The sequence below is a fragment of the Nannospalax galili genome, unplaced genomic scaffold (genome assembly GCF_000622305.1).
Source record: "Nannospalax galili isolate Female #2095 unplaced genomic scaffold, S.galili_v1.0 scaffold336, whole genome shotgun sequence".
In the NCBI taxonomy this organism is placed as follows: Eukaryota; Metazoa; Chordata; class Mammalia; order Rodentia; family Spalacidae; genus Nannospalax; species Nannospalax galili.
Window position 1 is genome coordinate 9,516,861 of NW_008343385.1, and position 10,917 is coordinate 9,527,777.

Below are 10,917 nucleotides of genomic sequence, written 5' to 3' on the forward strand. Positions count from 1 at the left end.
GTATTAGTCAGGGTTCTCTAAAGAAATAGAACTGATAAAATGAATATATACATATATACATATATATTATATATATGTATATAGGTATATGGATTTATCAGATTAGCTCACAGGATAGAGTCCGAGCAGTCCAACAATGGCTGCACCACACTGGAGAGGCTGAGAATCCGGCAGTTGCTCAGTCCACGAGGCTGGATGTCTCAGTAGTCCCATCTAGCACTGAAGGTCTGATGAATTCCAAAAGATCTGCTAGTCTTCATTCTATAGAAGCAAGACGAACTCACCAGTGAGAGAGAAGGCAAGCAGCAAAAAGCAAGGGCTCCCTTCTGCCTTGGCCTTTTATATGGGCTGCCATCAGAAGGTAATCCCCACATTTAGGGTATGTCTTCCAGCTTCAGATGATCCAATCAAGAAGGTTTCTCTCATTTCACTTAATCCAAAATCCAGTCAAGTGGACACCCAGGATTAGCTATCACACAATAATTTTAAAATTTTGGAGTCAACTCCCAAATATTGATTCCCACTGACATCCCTGCCTCCATACATGAGACTGGACTTCAAACAATCATAGTGTTCTTTTTCCTCTGAGTCCTGGGTCATAGTTACATCTCACCTCATACTGCCTGTACATGAGCCGCAAATCTCCTCTTGTGGCAGTGAGGATCCCCAGATGGTCTCTCAAGTGCCTGACCTGGTCCTGTTTTCCAGCTCTCTTCTCAGAGTAGTATATATAATTTAGGTTACCCTTAGGCCACCTGGCAAAGAACACAACTAAACAGAGGCAATTATGGATTGGAATAAATTAAGATTCACTAGAAATGAATAGGGTAAGTCATTGCTGGGCTTGTTCACGAACACTTATCACATAATTGTAAATAGACAGTAATGTTTCTACTTTAAATAAAAACTCATAGGTCTCAAGATTTAAAAATTTAGGGCCACCAAGTACAAATGTTGGGACAATTTATACCACTGCCTTAACACTTTTAACATTGTCTACAACATACAAATTTTAGTTGCTGTTTACATAAAATAAAAAATGGACCAAAATGGTTTATGAATACAGATTGACAACATATTGTTAAGATACATCACTTTTTGAAAATAGCTGTCTTAGTTATGGGAGATAATTTTTTATGAATTTGATTGTAAGTTTTCTTTCCAATTATGGTCCTTTGAGTGTGTGATATATTCTTCAACTTACCAGAGAAAGTAACCGTCAGAAAGTGGATTCCATGTTAGCTCGGCAAGAATGGCTGTGCCAACTCCTATAGATAACAGGTCTTATGAAAATCTTGTGAAAAAACACCCGAAATACTGAAGTCCTGAAAATGATGAAAATCCAGGGGTCCACGATTGAAATCACAGACAGAAAACGCAAAGCTTGGAGGTCATACGAGTCTCCTGGGGAAGCTGTGTCGTCAGGTTTAAAGGCTCCATGGTAAGCACGGTACTGTTTGGAAGAAAAGCATACAGATACAGATATCTAAGGTGATGGCCGGGATGAGCGCCCTTGCTTTACTTACCGTAGAACTCTTATTTCTGATAAATTTATAAACATCTGAAAGCACTGTGGCTAATGGATGTGGATGAGGAGCCTGAGAAGCTGGGAAACTGGGGTACATGTCGGGGTGCCTATCTGATTGAATCCCTGAAAGCTGTTCCACGTCCTGGGCTTAGGTTTCCAGGTTGCTGCCGGATCCTGAAGACCTGCTGAAGCCTTTGCAAATAGGGTGACCACCTTTCCAGTGTCCTTGCATGGATACTTTATTCTCAAGTTCTGCCTACTTTCTGCCTCTCTTACTCATTGCTTTGAAGTGGAGATACTCATGAAACAAAACTTTGAATGGACGTGAAAAGGGAGACTATAAGGAAATAGAAAGAAATGATGTCACCAGAAAAAAAGAACTGCTCACCTCATGTAAATTGCTTCACTTATTCTTAAGATAGAGTCTTCACAAGCTGGGTGGGTGGGGTGCCCAAAGACAGAAGCCCACTTATCTGTGTCTAGCCACCTACTTATGCCTTAATCTTTCCTGGGGTCCCTGTAGTTTCTCAGAGCTCTGCAAAGTGCCTCAAACCGTGACTTTCTCTGTCATTCAGTTCACAGTTCTGGCTAGATCAGCACAGCTATGGCCCACCACTCTGTCTGAGGCTGGATACGTTTTCTTTTTGCCATTACACTCCCTGTGTCTACAGAGATTCTAAATCCATGAGACAAATGGACCCTAATGGAACACAAGCTGCACAAATTTAATATTACTAAAAGGGACTGTGGATAAGAACTGTCAGGGCCATCAAGAGACATCTCTTGAAGAAGATGCACTTTCTCAGAATCATCTCCTTACCATTTGAGTCCCTCTCCACAACACTTCAGTGGGCTCCACCATCCCAATCCAGTGCATGTAGGAAGATGCTTTATATTAGACTGATCTCTAACTTGCATCCAGACACCCTCTCCCATCGCTCTTAGTTATACAAACAATAATAATGACTGGTGCCCACATAGACTCTTAATTTCCAAGCATTGTTCTACATACTTAAAAATTTTCATTTTCTCTTCATAAAAAAATCTTCCTAATAAATTCAGCAATTATCCCCATTTTACAAATGTGGAAGTGGCTTGCATGTCCCAGTCATACCACCTTTTAAATCTACTTCAAACATTGCCTTTTAGGAAGCACCCTTGAGACAGTGGCTAGGGGACTGTGTTATAATCCTCCCTTTGGATGTGCGACCTTGGGGAAGATATTGTTTCCTTACTTTTACGAGGGCCATCGTTCCCACTTTCCAAGATCCTTATGAAGTTTGAATGAGATAATATGAAGAAAACCTTGAGAATGGGTTCTAGCATATAATAACTCGATAATTAGCTAGTGTGTTATTTTCTCATTCAGGAACTGCCCCTTTGCACTGCTAAGTTCTCCTTATCATTAACCTTAATTGTCAGCCCTCCCCTACACCTTATGTGGGCACATGCTGAGTTTTTCTTATTTTGTATTTCACTATGAGCTACTATGTCCAACACACTCTGTAACTATCAGATATGTGCTGAATGGGTACATGGGTGACAGTAAGCTATAAGCTTAAGCTGAATTTAGAATCAAACATTTTATATGAGTTTTATATTTTTTACTTTTCTCCTCAAAGAAGATTCCGACCATGTTTGTTCCGGGTAACTAAATTATCCTTGTATAGTGAAAGCAAATCCCTTTAATTCTTTACAAAATTTACATTTGTTTATTTACATTTATTTATTTATTTTGTGTGTATGGGAGGGAAGGGCACCATAGTGCACATGTGAAAGTCAGGGGATAACCTATGGGAGTTGGTTCTCTCTACCTACGATATAAGTTCTAGGGATCAAATTCAAGTCCTCAGGCTTGACACAAGCATCTTTACCTGCTGAGCCTTCTTTCTAGCCCAAGCCATTTTAGTCTATGAGGTATTTATCCATATCAGTTCTATTAGGATTTTTCTCTTGTTAAATTATTTTGGATACTGGTGATTAAACCCAGGGCCTCATACAGACTAGGTGAGTCTTACCACGGAGATACACATATAGCTCAGTTATCTGTATTTTAAGCTACTACAGTTGTTATCAGAAGTGAATTGTTCTACAACTGGCATTTTTATTTTTTTCCAATATACATTTTTTAATTTTTGTGGATTTCATACACTACATCTTAATCATATTTAGACCCCCTCCCCTATCTGTACCACCCCATAGCCCCCCGCCACCAGATTTTATACATTCTGTTGTATATGTAAAGACCTATTTAGTCAAGTTTGTGTCCCCAGATGTTCCTCTGTGTGAGTTCATTCACTGGAGCTAGGGCGGTCTATCTAGTATCACTTCCTTAAAGACAACCAACTCTCTCTCACCCAGCAGTGATCATCTGCTAATAGTTTTCTGACTTCCTGGAACCTGTTCATATGAACTTACAGCAATGGTGACAGCATGCACAAGATCCATGCAGACTCAAACCAGTCAAAAACCCAGCATAGAACTGGGGAAATGGGCAAAAAGCCCCAATCTAGCCTAGGAACGACTGGCATTTTTAAATGGCTTAATTTATGTAAAGAGCATTCATATGAAAGAGTGCCCTCTGATGGGTTTAGAGGTCACTGGGAAAATGTTGCTTTTGTCAGCAAAGTGGAGTTGTGGGAGGATTCCTGCTGGGGTGACTTTATTCTACCCAATGCATTCTTTTTTCTAGTTCATCCTTGTAACACCTCAATCTGCACCCTCTATTCCGGCCCTTTAAAACCCACTTTAGGTCCCCTCCTTTTATGTGCTGTCTCTTACTCATCTGTAACACATCCATGGGAAGGAGCATCCCACCTGTTCTTTCTGCTCATCCAAACAGTACATATATATGTGCTGTCTCAGTGCATGCAAGATTCCCCTCACTCAGACTCCCTGGATTCCAATAGATGTTAATGATTACACAAGTTCCTATTTACCAGGCTTATAAATGGCACAATGGACTCATCTTGTCTCTAAATGCATACTCCTTTTCATTCACCTCTGCTCCCCTACCAACCTCCAATGCAATATGGTTTTTCTATTATAAAAAGTATTTGGGGGGCTAGAGAGATGTCTCAGTGGTTAAGAACACTGGCTGTTCTTGCAGAAGGCCCAGGTTCGAATCCCAGCACCCACATGGCAGCTAAAAGCTGTTCATAACTCCAGTTCCAAGGGATCCAACAACTTCTGCTGTCCTCCGTGGGCATTTCACAACATGGGTACACTTACCTACATGCAGGTAACACATGCATACACATAAAGTAAAAATAATAAATAGATAAAATATTAAAAAAGAATTTTGATGGAAGTATATTATACACATTTGAGAATGTGCTGAAAACTCTCTCTAAAGTTCATCCATGTCCTCTATATTTTCTTCTCTCTATGTCAAATTGCCAATTTGAAAATTTGATCTATGCAAAGATCTCATTCTAGTCAAGAATTCTTGTGAATTTGGGGCTAGAGAGATGGCTCAGGGGTTAAGAGCACTAGCTGCTCTTGTAGAGGGCCTGAGTTTGGTTCCCAGAACCCACATGGTGACCAACAACCGTCTGTAACTGCAGTTCCAGGAGATCCAACACCCTCTTCTGACCTCTGTGGGCATTGCAAGACACAGGTGCACTTATATACATGCATGCAACACACTCAAACACATAAAATAAAAATCATAAATAAATTAAAAATATATTTTTTACAAAATAATTCTTGTAAATTTAATTTTTAGAATTATCAAGAAGCTATTGGGGGGTGTAGCTCAATGGTGAAGCACTTGCACACTACAAGTGAAGTCCTGAATTTGATCCTTGGGAGGATGAGGAAGAGAGAGGGAGGAAAGGGGGGAGGGAGAGAGAGAGATAGAGAGAGAGCTCATATTCCAGCAAACTTTTAATGGACTTAATGAAATACAATATACATGCTATGAGTAGATTGTTGTTGTTTTGACAAGTTGTTCCCCATTGAGGTGCCACGTTCTCTCTCCAGTTGCTAGTTCCTTAGATGTAGTTTTTAAAGTGTGGGGGGGGGGAGTGGGGGAGGTCCAATACCCGCCGAATGTGTTTATGAAGTCAAAATCATTTTAATAAAAGAGATGTGATTTACCCCTTCTGCTCTCATTCTTTCTCAGGTTACAATGGGCTTTATAAAGATGGCATTGCCACCTCCATGACTAATGGGAGATGTGCTTGAGTCTTCTTGGATTTTCTAGACCTTTCTAAGGTAGAAGGTTGAGGGTATATGCCTGTGCCTGTTCAGAGACTGTTTTCAGTGCTTCTTGCTCTTAACATGCTTTTTTCTGTTTTACCTTTTATATATCTGTAATCTTACAATAATTTATTATCATTTTGAAATCCTGATTTTCCTTGCATCTGTGTAAAAACATGAGTAGGTTTTATTATGGTTTTGTAATGCTCTTTTTGTGTGGAGGGATGGTGTGTATGTTGTGCTCATGCATGTATGCATATGCATGTGTGCGCGTGCATACGGAAACCAGAAGTCAACATTGGGTGTCTACCTCAGTTGTGCTCCATGTTATCTTCTGAGACAGGGTCTCTCACTGTACCTGGAACTAATCCACTTGACTAGACTGGTGTGCCAGTGGGTTCCAGGAATCTGCCTGTGTCCCCCACTGCCGTTGCCAGGGTTTCAGATACTCGGTGCCTGGCTTTCTATGTGGGTTCTGGGGATCCAAAGTCTGGTCCTCATGCTTGCATGGCAAATACTTTACCAAATAAGCCATCTCCCCAATCCCCAGCAACAGCAGGCCATAATAAATGAAAGCCATAATTAGTAATAATACCGATGCTAAGTATTGAGGCTAGGCACTGAATTACTGAATTAGATGGCGCACGTACACACACACACACACCCTATTCCAAATGCTTGGGAAAGTTTTTGGAAGTTCAGATTATGGAATATGTACATACGCAGCATGAGACGGTGTGGTAGAAAGCTATCCTCAGAGAGTACAGCCACTATTTTCATCAGAGTACCTATGAGAGCCCGAGATCAGACTTGTGGACTGTTGATGCTTCCTCACAGGAGGGGTTGGGAAAGGCCATTGTACCCTCACCTGAGATTCCCACCACTCCCGCCTACACCTCCTAGCCAGTCATATGAGATTCTGCTAGAGCTGCATGCAGCCCCAGTCTCGGGAGGTGAGAGTGCACAGAGCATAGAGCGTTAACTGAAAGGGGGACTTCAGCTATGCAGCTCTGTGGAAGTTTTCATCTACTCTGGGATGAGACCTTTTAGTGGAGCAGCTGCTTTGAGGTCACCCATACCCCTGCCAGAAACCTGTCACATATGCTCTATAGGTAAGCCCAGTAAACTCATCGGTCCCCCAAGTTGGACTTTGGTGGAATTGGACTTTGTTTTGTCATTAGTGCCCTATAAGGAAAGGGTTGATGCTTGCTTATATCTCTGTAGGGAAAGAGTTCCAACAACAATACTTTGGGATGGAACCCAAGTTAAAACATGAAATTTATTAATTTCATAAATGTCTTACACACCTGTGGTCTGAAGGTAATTTTATACAATATTTGACACAGGTACATGTTTGAATTATAATCTACCACATGAGATCAGAGGTGGGATTTTTCTATTTATAGTATGTTGGTGCTCAAAATTTTAGATTTTGAAGCATTTAGGGTTTTCTGGTTAAAATGCTCAGGGCTGGGGAAATGGCTCTGTGGGTAAACACACTTGCTGTGAAAGCATGAGGACAAGAATTCAAATCTCCAGAACTCACAAGCTGGATTCAATAATCCTAGTGCTCCTATGGCAGGATGGGTGGTGGAGAAGCCCCAGTAACCTGCTGGCCAGCCAGTGTGGCCTAAGTAGCAAGGAACACCAAAAAGACCCCCAAACACAGTAGAAAGCAAGGGTTTACACCTGAGGTTGTCCTCTGACAGGCACATGGGCATCATGGCATACGTGTCCCCCCACCCCCACACATGCATGCGCAGGGGCACGCACATGTCCACACATACATAATACACACAGAGATTAAAAAACAAAGACTGCTCAGTGTGTGTGTGATTTTAAGTATTCATTGCTCTTACAGAAGTAGTGTGTTATGAGCCTCTACCACAGCCAGTAAGTGATGAAACCTAATCCAGACCCATAGCTGACACTAAATCCTTTCCAGGAAATGATAGTTCCTACGAAGAATGCTATCTGGATTCCACATATCTGGAACTTTACAAGTTGTTTTAGAAAATAATTTCAAGTCCATTACTTCCTTTAATTCTCATGATGCCCTGTATTGACACAAATCTCCAAGTCTCTCTCTCTCTCTCTCTCTCTCTCTCTCTCTCTCTCTCTCTTTCCTTTCCCTGAAGAGCTTGCTGAAAATGTTTGCTCTGGGCCCCCTCTCCCTAATCTCTATCTCTGTCTCTTACTGATACTAATCCTGCTTCTCTACCTTTCCCATATCAAAGCCTTCATTTAAGATGTGGGGATGCTGGCCTGTAATCCCAGAGCCTGTAAGGTGGATAGAGTTTCAGGCTAGTCTGGTCTGCAGAGCAAGTTGCAGGCTAGTCTGGGAAAAACTTTATACCTCCTCTTTATACATGATTGAAAATAATATTCAGCACCCCAAAGACTTTGAATTGGCCACATCCTGTAATTTATTTAAATATTATTCTTGCTGATCAAATATTTTGAGGATTGCAGGAGAGGGGGGAGGAGCCTCAGTCACTCTGTCACCATCTTCTTGTAAGTTGGATTCTAAGATAATGAAGTTTTTGTCACCTCACTGGCCAAGATAGAAACAAAACCTGTCAAGACAGGTTAACAAAATCTCATCACCTGAAACCCCTCAGCCTCTACACAGTTGACCATCACTCCCACTACCCCCTCTTCCCCGGAAGTTTTCAAAGCTAATTTGTCACCTCTGCAAGTCACTCAGCCAGAATTAACCCTTTCTTTCGGCCTTTTCCATGCCAAAACCCCCGAGAAGAGATGCCCCCATGACATCCCTTTCTAACACCACTAAAATTAACGACAGATCTAACGAAATAAAACATTACTAGCGGGGAGGGGGCGAGGGCGGTCAAAGTAGAGGACCAAGGTCTGAGGCGCACAAATGACTGGAGTCCTCCCTGGACAGAAGCACAGGTCTGCCAATTGGAAGGGCTTTTGCTGGGTTCCGGGATATCACTGATTTGTCTCTCTTATCCTTTAGCTGATTCCCTCTTCTCCCTCAACAAATTGGGCTATACCTTAGGGCTGTGGCGGGAATTTGATGCATTGAGCACAGCATCAACACCCCTTGGCCAGGGACTCAGCTTCTAGAGCGCGACTTCCATCCCACTCCATCCTCCCACCTGGCCGCCTGACTTGCCCCAGTTCCTCCCAGCCTCGGCGTCTAGGGACTCACAATTAAAGGCAGGGAGCACATTGTGAAGAGCACGGTCATGAGGGCCAGCAGCAGGAGGTGGTCCAGCTCCTCCAGGGGATGTGAGGACCCCTGTGTCTGGCCGGCGCCTGGCTCGAAGCTGTCCCTGGGGCAGCAGCGCGTGTGTTGCCGTAGCCGCCGGTGCATGGCGTAGAGGTTGTGCATGGCGCCCAGGTTGCACAGCACGATCGCGAGGACCAGAAGCGCCATGAGGCTCGAGTAGAGCACAGAGAAACCCAGCACCGACAGCGAGCCCTTCTCGTGGACCATCTGGATGAAGCACCAGGTGCCGGGACAATACTGCACGTACTTCCCGAAGCCCGCGAAGGGGAGCCCGCAGAAAGCCAAGCAGAAGGCGCCCACGACCGGCGCCACCAGCGCGCCCCGGCGCAGGGTGATGTGCCGCTGGTAGAAGAAGGGGTGTCCTAGGGACAGCCAGCACTCCAGCGCCATGGCCAGCAGCTGTAACGTCGAGGCTAGCCCAAAGAAGGACATGATGAAGGCGAAGGCTTGGCACAGCTGGTCTCCCGGGGCGGGCAGCAGTCCCCACAGGCTCCGGTTTTGCGCATAGGCTGCCAGCACCACCGGGCTAACGAGACACTTGCCCAGCAAGTCGGTGGCTGTCAGGCCACACACCAGCACGTAGAAGACAGAAGGCAGCCGGCGCGCGGGGCGCGGCCGGCGGGACCCCAACCTGGAGCGCGCCAGCAGCGCCAGCGCCAGCAGGTTGCCCAGCAGGCCCGCGCTGAACAGCACGCCACCCATCGTCGCCGAGGAGCCCGTCTCCACCCAGGTGGTGTTGTGACAGGGATAGAAGGGCGACTTCATGGCCAGCTGGCGCCAAGGGCTGGAGGGGAGGTTGCGGCAGGACCAGGACCCTGGTGCCAGGGCGCAGAGGAACCCCCGGCCGCTCCTGAGTCTGTACTGCAGAGGAAACTCAGAGGACAGCAGGGTGTCCTTACACTGGGCACCTCCTATCCACACTTCTGGGTCACACCCCTCCAGGAGGGCGGGTCGCATAGAGCCTTTTGCACAGCAGGCGTTGGCTCTGCGAGCTCAGAGCAGCCTGGCTAAGAGTTTGGCTCTGGTGTGTGCACCGGGTCCAGAGAAAAGGCAGACCCTGGTGCCCAGAGACAGGGCAAGGAGAGAGGAAAGCGCGCAGAATCGGAGCACCCAAGGCCAGTCCTTCAGGCCAGGCAAGAGAGCTGTAAATATGGAAACTGACCAGGAGTCACTGGGGAGTAGGGGAGCACCAGGTGGTGCTGGTGGTGATCAAGAAGGCAGATGAGGCCGGAGAAAAGGCTTCTATCTACTTTTGTCGAATTAGTTCATCAAGATAGCTAACATTTGCTCCACTTTAAGCCTTGACTCCAGTTCTTTAAATGCCTGCAAAGTGGAGTATTAACAATGCTTTCTGCTATTTAGGTGAGCAATCAGGGACTTTGGTAGATTAAGGGACCTCATCAAGGTGACAGAAGTATTAAGTGCAGAATCAAGGGGAGCCAAACCTTGTTTCTATAGAGTCCATCTGTCCCCTTCCACGGCTGGTCTTACCAGGAGGCTGGCCAAATTTCAAGGCCAGTTATTTTCTGCACAGGGAAAACCAGAGGTGACGTTGACAGTGGGTGCTATGAACCCCCCACTGTAGAAGGGGTAGCAGGGATGTGACTAACAGCATTGATGCTGTCATCAGGCCTAGCTCCAAGCCCTGGTTCTACCGTTATTGCCTGTGTGAACTGTAATGACTTGCCCATAATTGACTCTTTTGAACCACGGAAGTAACACATAAAGTGCCTGGAAAATCCTTGATGCAGTTATCACGATTCTCAAATGACAAAGTAGTTTTGATAGATACAAACTTAAACATGGATTTAAAACCAGAAAATACATTTCCCCTGTTCTTTGTGACTACTAGAAAATATTCCTTCCCCTCTGGTTTTGATTTGCTGGCATCAAAAAGGGTAGAGACTTGACTGTGATTTAGTTATTT

The 10,917-nt window shown here is 44.6% G+C and overlaps 1 protein-coding gene across 3 annotated transcripts; it reads right to left on the bottom strand.

The window, feature by feature from the left end:
- Nucleotides 1–206: 206 nt before the first annotated feature.
- Ptgdr (prostaglandin D2 receptor) lies at nt 207–9,910 on the bottom strand. 3 transcript variants are annotated; one of them, XR_003850522.1, is made up of 3 exons: nt 8,910–9,910; nt 614–1,453; nt 207–261 (listed from the first exon to the last, which is right to left on the bottom strand). XR_003850522.1 is itself a non-coding variant. In XM_008839592.2 (2 exons), exons 1-2 carry the CDS (start codon nt 9,753–9,755, stop codon nt 1,220–1,222), a joined length of 1,080 nt encoding a protein of 359 aa, XP_008837814.1. In that variant the 5' UTR covers nt 9,756–9,910; the 3' UTR covers nt 592–1,219. The 3 variants fall into 3 exon arrangements, 2 of the variants coding, with proteins under 2 accessions (XP_008837814.1, XP_029422539.1); XM_008839592.2 differs by lacking the exon at nt 207–261 and having other exon boundaries at nt 592–1,453; XM_029566679.1 differs by lacking the exons at nt 207–261; nt 614–1,453 and adding an exon at nt 8,052–8,307.
- Nucleotides 9,911–10,917: the final 1,007 nt, after the last annotated feature.

What these genes read in the sequence shown, in the direction of transcription:
- Ptgdr (XM_008839592.2), bottom strand. Translation starts at nt 9,755, where the DNA reads ATGAAGTCGCCCTTCTATCCCTGTCACAACACCACCTGGGTGGAGACG. An exon ending in TGTGCTCCCTGCCTTTAATT is followed by an intron (nt 1,454 to 8,909) that starts GTGAGTCCCTAG and finishes TCTTCCAAACAG; the next exon opens with TACCGTGCTTACCATGGAGC.